We start from the raw sequence: 14,812 nt of genomic DNA, 5'->3' as shown, positions 1-14,812 counted from the left end.
CGAAGAACGTATGTCCCCTCACCCCGGTTGGATCTTGAATTTCCTCGCTGGATCATTTAGTTAACGAGTCAATAGAGCGGACTTTCTAGTCTTACCCCTCCTAGTATTGGGGTTTGCTAGCTATCAGCTTGACAGAACCAACATTGCCAGCGCACTCACAGGGAATTTTGCATCCTTCATATCCGTCAACCAAAACATTATTAATTTCGGAAATCAACTGATGTTCCTGGGTGTTATTATACTTGAGATTCCATCAAATATTATTCTACACAAGGTATGTCGCATCAATTTCCGGATGATACCCGTCTGATTAAGTTGAATTAGATTGGGCCTCGACAATGGATCAGTGGACAAGTCTGCATCTTCGGCATAATAGCATGTCTGCAAATGTTTGTGCGCAATAAGTTGGGCTTCCTACTCACTAGAACATTTTTGGGTCTTGCCGAAGCTGGGTATATCCCCGGTGCAATGTATACACTTTCCACCTGGTATACCAAGGAAGAGTTGACAAAACGCATCGCCATATTCTTCTTTGGCATGTTTGGTGGAACAGCTATTTCTCCACTTCTCGGAGCTGCTTTTTTGAAACTGGACGGAAAAGGTGGTCTCTTTGGCTGGCAATGGATCTTCCTCGGTACGATTGAGGCTGGTCCCTTAAACGTCGAAATATGCTAACAAATATGTAGTCGAGGGTCTATTCTCCGTTGCGGTATCATTCGTTCTCTTTTTCTTTCTTCCTGAACACAAGGAAGTCCCTGTGTCGGCCGATGAAGTGAACATTTCGGAGTCTGGAGGACTTCGCCTAACGGAGAAACCATTGACCCAGCCTGGCAAAACGCATATTTCATTCAGCTTGGTTTGGAAGACATTGACAAACTTCCAGAAATGGCCGCATTTTATTGCCACAGGCTGTGTCTTCGCTACCTGGAGCCCTCTCACAACATATACCCCAAGCATTTTCATGGAACTGGGGTTTCCCCGAGTGAGGGCAAATGCATTGTGTGCAATCGGAAGTTTGCTCACTCTCCCCGTGATTTTGTTTTTCGCGTGGGTGAGCGACAAATCGAACAAGAGGGGCCTTACTGTCATGGTTGCTATCTTCGTGTACTTGATCGCGTTGGTAATTCTAAGAATCGCAGTTCACCATGTGGATAAATGGGGCAAGTTCGGCCTCTGGACAACAGTCAATGCCCTGGCTGTGGGCTATCATCCAATTCACAATTCTTGGATTCAAATCAACTGCAAGAGCTCTGAAGAGAGGAATATAAGTGTTGCGTGAGTCAAAGCTGTCCTACCGGTTGTTCTTCAGACAAATCAGCTAACATTTACATAAAGAATGTGTAAGACTACTACCTCTATAACAGACAGGCTTTTTCTTTACTAACTCAATGAAGTCGTCATGTCAGCTACGGCGGGGCTCATGGCAGGAACCCAGATATTTCGGGCGGACGAGTCAGCTATATTGTAAGTGCTATACTTGCGGATCATACCCCATTCATACCACTAATGCTAAATCTATTAACCTTCTAGTTATCCGAGAGGAGTGTCAATCATGATTGGGCTACTAGCTTTGGGACTGATTCTTGTATCCCTGCAAATCTCGATATTCTGGATCCTAAACAGGCGTATCAAAGCAAAGTCTGTCAACGGAGTGTTGTACGTTCTATAGTAGCCAGGGGTAGCGGTCTTATCGGGTGACATTCTTCACATATATGATCTGATGCGATGTTTATAAATTTACAATTGACTAGTAGTTATGCAGGGATAAATCGACTTGAACCATCTACTCTATATGTTGGCTTCTAACCTACTCATGGTTTGGGAGTAATTAGGTTTGTGCAGGTAAACGACAATGTCTCATATTCTATAACGCAAAAGGCATATGTTTGATCCTCGATATATACAAAGAAAATAAAGTATGCACAATAATGCAACTCAGTACTCCAGACCTAACATGATATCGTCCAAGGTCATCATGCCAAATGCGAATCCGGAACCCAAAAGAAAAAGTCAAAATATTGCCTTTCTGCTTTTCTTTTCCAAAAAAAAATTTACACTCATGCGTTCTCTGCGTGTATGGTTCCCTCTGACTTCCGACCGTACGGGTTCTCATCCGCAATCCAGTCCTGGTGGCGTTCGGGAATCTCGTAGCTGCTGCTCTTCCAGGGGACAACCTTGTTGACATACATCCAGTCAAGCTCCTCAAGTGTACGGCCCTTTCCTTCAATAACGAAGAAATAGACGACGCCGATAGCTACGAAAAGGCAACCAGCGAAGACGTATCCATAGGCAAAGTCGATGTCCTTGGTGATGAAAGTTGTGAAAAAGCTGATGAGGAAGTTCCACAGCCAGTTCGTTGCAGTAGCTATGGCCATACCCTTGGCACGGTACTTTGAGGGGAAGAGCTCTGCGACAATCGCCCAAACCATGGGACCCCAGGTCATAGCATATGCCGCAATGAACAAGCAAGCGACGACAATCATACCCTTGCCAGCGTTGGGGGTATTGGTAGGTGTTTCCACATCCAGAACGAAATGGCCGATGGATGAGAAGATCATAAACATGATAAACATCCAGATGGCTCCGTAGATCAGGGACTTGCGACGACCGAAGTTTTCCACGACATATAGGCCGCCAAACGTAGTTCCAAAGTTCACAGCACCAAGGATACACTGGGTCACGAAGCTGTCCGAGAGACCAGCGCCTTCGAAGATAGTGGTACCCTATCAAAGAGATCGCTGTCAGCAATTCCTCGCTCCAAGATCCCGAAATAGAAAAAAAGGCTTTTATAGGAACTTACGTAGTAGAAAAAGTAGTTAGCACCGCTGAGCTGCTGCAGTGACTGCAGAACCATGCCAAGGACAATACGATAGAACATGCGGGGGGCAGTGAGGAATTCATCCCACTTCTGGCCCTCAGACTCCGCTTCAAACTGCTCACGAATCTCGTTCATCTCTTCCAAGATGCGGACATGGTTCTCTGGGATGCCGTAGAGCTTGGCCAGGGTGCTTTGGGCACTCTCGGCCTTTCCGTGGCGAAATTCATAACGTGGGCTTTCCGGGAAGAAGATCATACCGCCTCCGAGGATCAGAGCGAAGACGAAGGTGATACCGAGAGTGATACGCCACTGAGCAGTGCCATCCAGAGTGTGAGTACCCAGGTTGATGCAGTAGGCCAAGAAAATGCCGAGAGTAACAAACAGCTGGTAGCAACTGATCATGGCACCACGGATGTGACGAGGTGCACTTTCACCCTGGTACATGGGCACGAGCAGCGAGCAGCCACCAACACCGAGACCAGTGACCCAGCGGCCAACAACCATCTGGTACCAATGGCCATCGGGAGAGGTAATTTGAACGATCAAACCGACGTTGAGGATCATACACCAGAGAGTGATGGACCACTTCCGGCCCAATTTATCGGCGACGGGGGCTCCGACCAGGGCACCGATCATGGTACCGATGGACAACAAGGCGACAATGAGACCGGAGCGCACGGTGCTGAATTTATAGGAACCATCGGCGCCGAGCTCACCATACCGCTCCAAGTAGTTGCTCATTTCTTGGAAGCCAGAAATCTGACCTGTGTCATATCCAAACAGCAGACCACCCATCGAGACAAAGAGGGCCATCACCAAGGACCGCATGGTTATCCGAGGGATTGGGGTATCGATACCCACGGGTCGCATGTGTTTCTCCATAGGACTATTTTGAGAGGACGACTCGAGGCTTGGCTGTTGAGCCTGTGTGATGGACTCCCCATGGTGGGGGAACGATTCGGCACCCATAGTTTAGGTTAGGAAAGAGGAAGTATGTATCTGACTGTCCTGACGTGTGATATTTCGAGTTGTATCTAAGAGATACAATGGACTAGGAGACCAGCTCAGAAGAAATATGAAGAAGAGTAGAGGAAAACAAACCCATGGGGAAGAAGAAAACTCGGGGAAGATGGGGGAATCGGGGGCCTTTTTGTAATCCATCAATCAAAGGGTAGAGAAGAAATTTAAACCCGGAGTCGAAGTGGGGAGAGAATTGTGGAGAGGCAAGTTGCGCGAGATGACGATGCTCATGGCTAGGTAGTACTTCGTAGTGTAAGGTAGGATGGCAGTCAACAATGCAGCAGCAGACGGCTCGCACAGCCACCCCACCAGGGGAGAAAGCCATACAGGGCAGGTTCCAGTGATTCCAAGTGGGATAGCCGATGTGGTCGGCATAGGCCGGCAAGTGGCGGATTCAAGCTTATAGGCCAAGGCCGTGCCGAACTAATTCGGGATCAGATACTTTAGTCGGGGCCGAGAAAGAGACTGTACATCAGTTGCTGGATACGGCGATAAATTTTGAATCTGGAGAAATCATCCATGGACAGTGGGTCAAATAGAAAACCCGGCTAACCCCAGGCCCTCGGGTTCTCTCCGGATCGAAGAGAAATTCATTTCCTAATCGGTATGCCGGTGAAAATAAGAGAATTATCTCCAGACATGGGGGTTAGGGGAAATGCGGAGTCTGGGGATATGCTAAGGAGCACCAACCTGAGATATTACTACTACTTCACTAGAATAACATTATTCCTTTACAAATGCCCATCTCCTCCGTTTAAAAGCTTATAAATAAAGCCTAATCCCACTATCAATCCCAAACATCGGCAAAATAAACATCGGCATCCTCATGTTGATATATCCCGATGCGGGGGTCCGTGGGCGGGTTTACGGGGTCTTACATAATATCAAGCCTACCTTTAAGTTAGTTAACCATTTTCAATTCGAATGCTTTCTTCCACTTTTATTTGTGTCACTATTAATTCTTCTAATGTGTCCTAATCCATAATATATGCTACATGACACCATGCAGTGACCTCTATCAACTCTAGGACTTTAATAAATATGTGTGCCCCAGTTGTATACTACATAAGACCCCGGCGTCAACTGTGCGCCTTCCCGATGCCGACTTCCGAGGTCGTCAGTGGCGGGCATCGGAGGCGCCACACCCGTTACCCTACGTCCTACGTCATTGAAGAATTTTCGATTCTTTTTTTTATTTGACTGTAATTTTCATTGAATTGATAATCTCGTACGTAATTTACATTAGCCTCATAATTTTATGTAATTTGCATTAATTTGAGGATCTGTTTACGGAGTACTCCGTGTTCCGTATGTATTCATAACATTACTCCGAGGTACCCAATATCACTTTGGCAACAGCAATGGCGTAAATAGCGCCTAAAGCTCAAACCCATAACACATGCCAATGCATCCACAACCCAAATTCCGGCATGGCTTTTCCTTATCTCCCAGGTACAGCGGCTCAAACGCCTTGACCAATTGAGACAAGCGTGGCAATTTCTCCGCGTTTGAATTGGTGCCGGACTTTCCCCGCAGTTGCATTTGGTCTATCCAGTTCTAGATACCCCGCATATGCAAGTGGGTTGGCTCATAGACGTCGGTCTCTCGAAGGCTGAATCATTGGTATATCGCAAGCGGACTACCGCCTCACTTATTCCGAGGACGACACGGGAGGCTTGCGCCATAAGCTCGATGGGAGCAATCCGTGGCCTGATATATTCCTTCAGTCGATGGAATAATTTTGATTCCCTAATCCAAGGCGGAAGTTGATCCCCGTCTTGGACCTCGATCCCCAAGATATATATATGCATTCACTCATTCAAAGCCAGACAACAAGTGCACTGCGAACCCTAGGATCATTATGAAAACACTAGCAATCTTATCATTGACCAGTCTGGTCTCTGCCGAAGCTGCTCCCTACGCTCAATGTGGCGGAACCGGCTATTCTGGCTCCACAACATGTGTCTCTGGCTGGACTTGCCAATATCAGAATGACTGGTTTAGCCAGTGCCTCGAATGTAAGTGTGCTCAGATATGTTCCAATGTTGTTCAGTCGATTGACACGGAAAACTCCAGATTCTGGCAGTGGTACCACTACTCTATCGGCAACGATAAGTACAACTAAAACGACGGCTACAACAAAGGCAACCGTCACTAGTACTAGTGGGGCGGGATTTCCCACTATAAATGGACTAGAATTTGAAATTGATGGAAAGACAAGCTACTTTGCCGGTTCCAATTCCTACTGGATTGGCTTCCTCACTAACAATGACGATGTGGATCTTGTGTTCGACCACATGGATGAATCTGGGCTCCGAATTCTCCGAGTTTGGGGATTCAACGATGTCAACACTATTCCATCTTCGGGGACTGTTTATTATCAACTACTCAAAGATGGAACTGCCACTATCAACACCGGTGCAGATGGCCTACAGCGCCTGGATTATGTGGTTACCTCCGCCGAGGCACGGAATGTGAAACTTGTCATCAACTTTGTCAACAACTGGTCGGATTATGGAGGTATGGCGGCCTATGCTACTGCTTTCGGTGGCAGCCAGACAACCTGGTATACAAATACTGCAGCTCAAACGGCCTACCGGGCTTACATCAAAGCTGTTGTTTCCCGGTATATTAACTCGCCTGCCGTCTTTGCATGGGAGTTGGCCAATGAGCCCCGCTGCAATGGCTGTGACACTTCGGTTCTTTACAACTGGATCCAGTCTACCAGTGCCTATATCAAGTCTCTAGACTCGAAGCATATGGTTGCCATTGGCGATGGTATCTAGGCCCGTGATATCTCTCCCATCATCCATTGTCTAACTCATATTATAGAAGGCTTCGGACTGGACACTGGGTCTGATGGCAGCTATCCCTACAGCTACGGCGAGGGTTTGAACTTTACGATGAATCTAGGGATTGATACCATCGACTTTGCTACATTCCATCTCTACCCCACAAGCTGTATGTATATCCTTTTCCCATTACCCTTGGTCTAGGGCTAATGTATTCGCACAAGGGGGAACCACTAATGATTGGGGCAATGGATGGATCACATCCCACGGAGCCGCCTGTGCAGCAGCTGGCAAGCCATGTCTCTTTGAAGAGTACGGCGCTACTTCCGATCACTGTAGCATTGAGGCACCATGGCAGAAGACAGCATTGGACACCACTGGAATTGCAGCTGATCTCTACTGGCAGTATGGAGACACGCTGAGCTCGGGAAAATCGGCCGATGATGGAAACACCTTCTACTATGGCACTAGTGACTTTACCTGCCTGGTGACGGACCACGTCACAGCCATTGACTCCTAGATGGAGCACGGAAAGAGATACAAATCCATGTCATCAGCCGGCACCGATATACTGTTCTACTAAACAAGCACTATGAATTGTATGCTCTTTGTCAAGATTTTTGATTATGATATGCAACTCAGCAGAAATAACGATTTTGATGTGGGGTATTTATACATATGTACATGCAACTCGGTGCTTTTCTAGAATTAATTAGATTGGGCTAGCTTCAAGAGGGTATAAAGGGCTTGATGTCGCTATCGAAAGACAGTTTCAATGACTGGATTCCTTCTTGGTGACTTCAGAGTAGGCTGAAGGTTCAGGGGAGGTATCATCCTGCTCCACAGCGTCGGTAGGGGGCCCGCGGTAGTTGTTATAGCCCCAGACACCATACCAGAGGGCAGCGATAGCAATGAAGCCAGCGAACACCACAGAGGCATAGTTCATGCTCTCCTTGGTGACAGTTGTAAGCGTTGGCATGCAGAAAAGAGGAATTGCAAGAAGACTCCAGCCTATGATAGTTGAAGCGGTTAGTTGAAATCCATATAATGTAACAGATGGTTTTGTTAAAGCAACTCACCAAGAGCAATAACGTTAGCGATCAGGCCAAAGACTCCAAAGTTGAAGCTACCGTTCTTAATATCCTCTCGACCACGGAAGATCAGGGAGACGGCGATCGGGCAGGCATAGCTCATGGTCAAGAAAATGACACCAACACCCGAAAAGGCATTGTACGCAGCAGTGGAGCCAAAGTAGATCACACCGAGAAGGATTTCCACGACCATTCCCAATAATAAAGAATTGAAAGGAATGTCAAGGGTCTTGTTGACAGTGCTCCACCATTTTGATCCGGGAATGCCGCCGTCGCGGGCAAAGGCCCAAGTACAGCGAGAGGTGGCGGTAACACAACCGACACCGCAAATGATGCCCAGCACAAGCAGAGGAATTAACAAACAGAATGTACCAGCCGAGTTGCCAATGGCGGCCTTGAAGATGGCGGGGGTGGGCTGGCCCGAAGCCAGATTGACCAGGTATGTGAGATCGGGAAGCACGAAGCAGACGGGGATCAAGAAGAGGAGACCGGCGATAAAGTTGATAATGATGGTTCCGACCATGGCCTTGGGGACCATGATGGCGGGCTCATGGACCTCCTCGCAGAGACTAACAGAGACCATATATTAGCATGTGGAACAGCCGACTTGGAGAATTCAAAGTGCCAAGACTCACGAGATAATCATGCCGGTCGCCGATGTGGCGTAGGCAGCCTGCAAGAGACCAATGAAGAACGACCATCCCGCGGGCCACCCAGCTTGACTTTCAAAGTGACCAAAAACCCATGCGGCATTGCGACGCCCTTGCTTGGCGACAGCCAACAGGCAGACGACAATGGCGAGTAGACCGGCCATAGTCCAGAAAATAGCGAATGTCTAGAAATGATGATCATCAGTATGATTACCCCACGGGGCAAAGGGGCACGTGCGACACATACCTCCAACCACGGCAACCATTTGTTGCCAAACGCCGAGATGGAGTGCGTCAGGAAGGTAATGGCCAAGAAGATCAGGAAGATATGCCAGGCCTGGAAATCATCGGTGATTCCGACGCCCGGTGATTTTTCAAAAACATCCAGACAGGCCACGAGGAGCAGGGCAGTTCCAAAATTGACAGCAAGGGTAATGGTGATGTTTCCTGCGACGTAGGACCAGCCACAGATCCACGACGCAATGCGACGACACCACAAGGGCGATAAGACAAAGGTTTGATAGTATACACCACCTGCAGTCGGGTAGACCGAAGTGATTTCCGCCAATGAGATAGCCACGCAGAGAATCAAGAAAGAGATGATCACCCAACCCCAGATGACATTGGCCGGCCCACCTGCGACGAGTGGGTAGTATAGAGTGGTCGACAAGCCATAGGGCACTGAAGAGAGAATGAAGCACATAAAGGTAACTTGCCAAATCGATCGATTGCGAGCCATCTCAGGCTTGTATCCCATGTCCTCCAGGGTGCGATCCGCATTGGTGGTGCTCACACCCTGTTCGACGGTCACCCCGGAGGGATGACTGAATCCATCGGCAGCCATAGAGAGAATGAAGTTATTGCGATAGGTTTCGGATCTGCATACGGTGCAGATTGGTTACATATAATCGGGACAGTATTCGAGAATGGGAACAAGAGAGAAATAAGAAATATAAAAACAAAAAGGCAGCAAATAAAGAAAAAACGAAAAAAAAGAAAAGCGCCACTCCAACGGCAAAACATGGAAAAAAAACCCAAAAGAAATAATATGACCGGCATATTTAATGCAAGGCGAATGAAATCCACTCCGATCCACATCGACCCACCAGACCCCACCCAATCCCCACCCGCATCCACAGGACACGAGCGCGATTAACTTTGAGCCAGTCAATGCGCGTGGAGGGACAGGGAGATTGTTGGCACGGCCAATCAGACTGCTTCTATAATCCAAAACACGACTAGTGCGGTCCTTGTTTCGAAGCTTTCAAGAAGGAACACCGGGGTTGTGGTCTCCGAGCTGACAAAGACCAGACGGAGCCCTAACTAAGAGTACATATATAGGGCTGGGGTTAACGGGTTGGATATTCTGTCAACATCCCCTGACCTACCAAGGTACTACTCCGTAGTTGTCTCACCTCTAACTCTATACAAATACGGAGTCCTTAGTGTGGAACCACCCGTTGACATGATGTCGGAGGCGCTGGAGGTGCCAACTTCTGCCAGAGCCGAAATGGTCAGGCAAATGAGAACCTCATGATTTTAAATATTGGATGTTTCGTATCTACAATATAGGCATTAGAGGACCAGATTCAGATAGCAACCAGAATTGACGTCCGTAATACCTTCTCCGTATACAGTTAAAAGATCCCCCTGATTCTACCTGCTTCCCGATATCAGCCGTGTTCCCACAGGCCATCCCGCAAGTATAGAGATAGCCTCAATTAAAAGGGGGCACAGGCTTTCGGCGCAAATCTTTCATTGGTCACGGCTATCTTGGCTGCAAATTTTTACTCAATTCTTACGGTGTACTCCGCAGGGGCAAGAAGTATGGCAATTTTCAAAATTCACAAATCAGATGGTAACTTGGAATGCTGAGAGTTCACCTTCTGAAAAGTCTAGGCAGAAATCAAAGTGCGCGCTTTCTAATTCCCTTCCAATGAAAAACACCACATATATGGGGCCGAGAGAATGTTTAACATCATACGGGGTACGCATAGTTATCCATGGTCGCAACAAACGGGTGGCACTACTCCGTAGCGACATTGTGGATGCCTAAGGTGTCGGACCTCGGAGCTTTTGAATGCTGATATTATTTCCGCATCTTCGTGGGCCTTCATAACGTGCATGACATTATTCATTCCACACCTTCTGGCACTGTGCGAGGAATTCCATTGAAGTCAACCCTCTGGCGCCCGTTCAGGTCCATGGCTTGCTGCCAAGCGTGCCATGCACCCCAAAAGTACTATTTCCAGTATCTCGTCTATGTCAACCATCACAATCATACAGGCGACGTATGCAACTTGTGAGCCATCATTATTACGGCTTCCCAGGGTGGACCCGTTGGTCGTGTAGTGTACAGAGATACCTCGCCAGATACAGACCGTACAAAGCCATATCAGATTCTACCCTGCGGTCGCTAATTTATAAAGTGCCCAGGTTAAGAGCACAACTCAACTCTTCAACAATTCGACTCATTTCTGCATGCGCTAGGAATCTCGCCCTAGGTGATATGGACCTTTTGCTTCAGTGAAACAGATGGATGACGACGTCAAACTACTGGGACGGTCGGATATGTGCGCTTCATGTCGGTCTCGGGGCAGGTGGAGACGAGTGTGTCCATGCTTATAGCTTTGGATGGGCAATCAAATACAGAGAATAGGTCTTTTACACAGACTGGGTTGTAAATTTCGAACAATAGTAGATCCGGACTCTAAATGTCGAAGGTTTCGTCTCGGTCCGCGGTGGGGGATGTGGGGATCTTGACATGAGGGAGAAAATTGTGGGGGAAGCCGGGGGCTTGAAGTATATACGGAGTACATAGACTCTCTTTGCACGACATTGAAAATCCATCATTGTATTGCAAGGATAAAAGCTCGCCTGGGAAGTCCAAGATACAGAGCAATCCCATCTCGTAAAGTAAAATACTTACCCCCTATAAGCTCTGGATGTGATTCTCCACGTAGGTCCTGATAGCGTTAACTTAATCTATATTTTGTAAATCCATGATTGTACAGCGGTATAGCTATACAAATTCATGCTATATCAAAATGACGTCGGTTTCCTAATTGAGCGCCGACGTTGAAAAAGTCCTATCCCAAAGTCGTTCCTCCTAATGTACTCTATCCAGCCTCCAACATCGCTTTATCAACATTTCCCTATCTCACCATGACAATGAATAATATATTTTCCTCTATTGCCACTTCCACCAACCATCTCAAAGCCAAATATCACGGTCAGATCTAAGCTAACAGATTCAAACTGCTGATACAAGAGCTCCAAGAAGCAGAACAGGCCAAGATCCAACTCGACTGGATATCTGAACATCGCCAGGAGACAAGACGGGCTAACAATATCATCCAACGGGAAATGTATGTTGGTGCAACATATCGCAACTATGAAACCCAAGTGCAGGTTGAAACCCAAGTGCAGGTTGAAACCCCGCCAGAACCTTCCACCTTGAAAAAGCTTCAGGGGTGCAATGTCGAACTCATGCTACTGAATATTGAATACTTCCAACACCTAGAGCGAATGGCAGAACTCATTGAGCGCAAGCCATCGGGATGCCTCGTCCATCGATATGCAAAAAATCTGCGGCACAAACCCAAACAGCTCTGGAATATCGAACAGATCTACTGCCAACTTCGTGGCGGCTGCTGCGCTCGTGAGTGTGGTTGCTGTAGACGATCTTGGCACACCATTCGAGAGCCTTCTGGTAAAGTTCGATATATGCACTGTACGGGAAGTTGTGGATGTTGTACCCGCCACCGTGGTTACTCTTCTTCAAGTGCGGGCAGGAAGAAGTCCGGCATGGAAGCTTAACGGTCGACAAGCCCCAAGGACTTCGATTTGTGAACAGGGGATCGCTCTCGCATAATTCTCGCACAATTCTCGCATAATTCTTGCATAATTTCTTCGATATCTTCCTACATCCAGGAAGTTTCAGCGTCGGAAAATGAATGTCATGCAATAACAAAACCTTGAAAGGTGCCCTGGCCTTTGATTAGTCAATCTTAACTTTATCTCCTATTTAACCTTGCCCGTCCTTTTCTGATACGAGGTTATTTAATTACTCTTTATCTGGTCTCTTGCCCAGTCTCTTGGCCCAGCTTTTCTCTTTCCTTGTCGGTTATTCGCGGCCAATAGTATCGTGGACTGGTCACCGGACCGGTGGTGTTGTTACTCAGGGCGCCATTTTTTGCCCGTGTTCTATCAGGGAGTTCGAGAGATCATTTTTCCATTCTGCCGTTCACGGATCCCAGCTTTTGCTGTCCTCTAATAATCTCAACCATCGAGGTCTTTCCGGTTGATTATGCAAGTATGGGCACTAACCGTGGAAAAGAAAACTCGGGATGTAAGCTGCAATAATGAATATGTTGTACGCATTTCGTATGATTTTGCAGTCATATCTCCGGCTGGAAGTCTAGTGGCTTACCCCAGGATTGTACCTTTGTTCAGGCCTAACGGCCATTAGGCGGCCACGGACCCCTCTACTGACCAGTCATTGTCCAGAGATATAGCGATTTAATATGGCGCGGCTGGGGGTCTCTGTACGACGGGATGGAAATGCGCTGTGGAAAAAACTCTTAAATATGGCATAGATTCCTGTCGAGCATTTCAATTTTATCCAGCATTTTCCGCTTTCATTGTCGCACAAGATGGCACCAATAGAGGGTGATCAACATCCGATCAGCGAGAAGGGCAAAGCACTTCGAACTTTAGTCGAAGCCGACCTGCTCGATGATCGTTATGTAACTACAACCAAACGTGGGTTGAAGAATCGCCATGTTCAGTTAATGGCCCTCGGAGGCACGATCGGAACAGGTAAGTCTGCAGTGCGACATGAAAAAAAAAAAGGATTACTCACATAAGTCAGGGCTTTTCGTGGGTTCCGGCCAAGCCCTGGCCATTGGAGGCCCCGCATCGCTTCTGTTGGGTTATCTCTTCATCTCAGCCATGGTTTATGGCTTGGTCACGGCTATTGCTGAGGTAGGTGCCTATCTTCCGGTACATGGTGGAACAATGAGTTATCATGGATTCCGCTATGTGTCGCGGAGTATGGGTTTCGCTATGGGATATCTATACTGGTACTCTCTCGGAATCTTGGTGCCGTACGAGATCACAGCTGCCGGACTGGTTATTGGATACTGGGACCAGAATGGATCGATCAATATCGCGGTGTGGATCACAGTCATGATGGTCGTTATTGTCGCGCTCAACTTTATGCCTGTGCGAGTATACGGCGAGTCGGAGTTCTGGTTCGCCGGGGTGAAAATCATCACTCTGATCGGTTTGTTGATGGTATCTTTCATCCTCTTCTGGGGTGGTGGACCCAGTCGTCAGCGACTAGGCTTTCATTATTGGAATAATCCGCGTCCATTCAACGCCTATCTCGCAACGGGAGATTCGGGCCGGTTCGTGGCCTTGTTGAAATGCACAGTATCCAGCGCCATTGCGTTCATTTTCGCCCCAGAGCTGATTGTGATCAGTGGGGGTGAGATGGAGTCCCCTCGACGCAATATACCCCGGGCAGCCAGGAGATACATTTACCGATTGATCTTCTTTTACATCTTTGGTGTACTAGCCATTGGTGTTATATGCCCATCCGATGCTAGTCGTTTGACCAAGAGCGACGGCACGGTAAGCTCATCACCATTCGTGATCGGCATCCAGAACGCCGGCATCCCCGTTTTAGACCACATCGTGAACGCTGCCGTCTTGACATCCGCCTGGTCCGCAGGAAATTCCTTCCTGTATATGTCTTCGCGGTCACTCTATTCCTTGGCTATGTCAGGCAACGCGCCACATGTGTTCAAGACATGTAACCGATGGGGTGTCCCGTACTGGGCTGTTTCGGTTTCGGCATGCTTCTCGGCATTGGCTTATCTTGCCGTTAGCAACTCCAGTTCGATTGTGTTCAACTGGTTCGTCAACTTCACCAACACTTCTGGTTTCATCTCATGGATCTGCTGTTCCGTGGTGTTTCTCCGTTTCCGCAAAGCTGTCAAAGCACAGGGCATTGAACAACCGTACAAATCAAAGATGCAGCCGTATGGGGTTTATTTTGGCCTGGCGGGTGCCACTCTGATGGCGCTCATAAATGGGTTCACAGTGTTCTTCTCATCGGAATGGTCTGTGAGCAACTTTTTCACCGCATACATTGGTATTCCTGCTTTCCTGATTCTTTACTTTGGACACCGGGCACTGTATTGGAGTGATCCATGGGCATGGCGCCCAGAAGAAGTTGACATGCACACGGGCTTGGATGAAATTATTGCTGCTGAGCAGCCACCAAAGCCACGGCCTTGGTGGAAGTTTTGGTAACACATAATAGGAGCTCTAGGGGGGAGAGTATGTTTGCCAGGTTTGCCAGGTTTGCCAGGTTTGCCATGTTTGTACTGTTTGTCAATATCATGACGTATCAAATATCCAAGCGGGTGTGCT

At 47.8% G+C, this 14,812-nt stretch overlaps 6 protein-coding genes across 6 annotated transcripts; 4 read left to right on the top strand and 2 right to left on the bottom strand.

Annotated features, from left to right (window-relative positions):
- Positions 1-220: 220 nt before the first annotated feature.
- Positions 221-1,279, top strand: N7518_005785 (uncharacterized protein; the record flags this gene model as incomplete). Its single annotated transcript, XM_057186712.1, has 3 exons — positions 221-274; positions 325-634; positions 687-1,279. 3 exons carry the CDS (start codon positions 221-223, stop codon positions 1,277-1,279), a joined length of 957 nt encoding a protein of 318 aa, XP_057043482.1.
- A 778-nt stretch (positions 1,280-2,057) lies between these two features.
- On the bottom strand, positions 2,058-3,787 carry N7518_005784 (sugar porter family MFS transporter; the record flags this gene model as incomplete). The annotated part of the gene is made up of 2 exons (XM_057186711.1): positions 2,058-2,723; positions 2,801-3,787. The coding sequence occupies 2 exons, from the start codon at positions 3,785-3,787 to the stop codon at positions 2,058-2,060; spliced, it is 1,653 nt and encodes a 550-aa protein (XP_057043481.1).
- Positions 3,788-5,699: 1,912 nt separating this feature from the next.
- N7518_005783 (uncharacterized protein) lies at positions 5,700-7,150 on the top strand (the record flags this gene model as incomplete). The annotated part of the gene is made up of 4 exons (XM_057186710.1): positions 5,700-5,856; positions 5,915-6,616; positions 6,671-6,799; positions 6,855-7,150. 4 exons carry the CDS (start codon positions 5,700-5,702, stop codon positions 7,148-7,150), a joined length of 1,284 nt encoding a protein of 427 aa, XP_057043480.1.
- Positions 7,151-7,402: 252 nt separating this feature from the next.
- On the bottom strand, positions 7,403-9,215 carry N7518_005782 (putative amino acid permease; the record flags this gene model as incomplete). The annotated part of the gene is made up of 4 exons (XM_057186709.1): positions 7,403-7,641; positions 7,710-8,290; positions 8,357-8,556; positions 8,619-9,215. The coding sequence occupies 4 exons, from the start codon at positions 9,213-9,215 to the stop codon at positions 7,403-7,405; spliced, it is 1,617 nt and encodes a 538-aa protein (XP_057043479.1).
- Positions 9,216-11,536: 2,321 nt separating this feature from the next.
- On the top strand, positions 11,537-12,245 carry N7518_005781 (uncharacterized protein; the record flags this gene model as incomplete). The annotated part of the gene is made up of 3 exons (XM_057186708.1): positions 11,537-11,603; positions 11,643-11,743; positions 11,895-12,245. 3 exons carry the CDS (start codon positions 11,537-11,539, stop codon positions 12,243-12,245), a joined length of 519 nt encoding a protein of 172 aa, XP_057043478.1.
- Positions 12,246-13,026: 781 nt separating this feature from the next.
- On the top strand, positions 13,027-14,692 carry N7518_005780 (proline permease PrnB; the record flags this gene model as incomplete). Its single annotated transcript, XM_057186707.1, has 2 exons — positions 13,027-13,192; positions 13,245-14,692. 2 exons carry the CDS (start codon positions 13,027-13,029, stop codon positions 14,690-14,692), a joined length of 1,614 nt encoding a protein of 537 aa, XP_057043477.1.
- Between the last annotated feature and the right edge of the window lie 120 nt (positions 14,693-14,812).

The sequence above is a fragment of the Penicillium psychrosexuale genome (assembly GCF_028828465.1).
Source record: "Penicillium psychrosexuale strain IBT 29551 chromosome Unknown utg000003l, whole genome shotgun sequence".
Lineage (NCBI taxonomy): Eukaryota > Fungi > Ascomycota > Eurotiomycetes > Eurotiales > Aspergillaceae > Penicillium > Penicillium psychrosexuale.
This window is presented reverse-complemented; position numbering and strand designations above follow the sequence as displayed.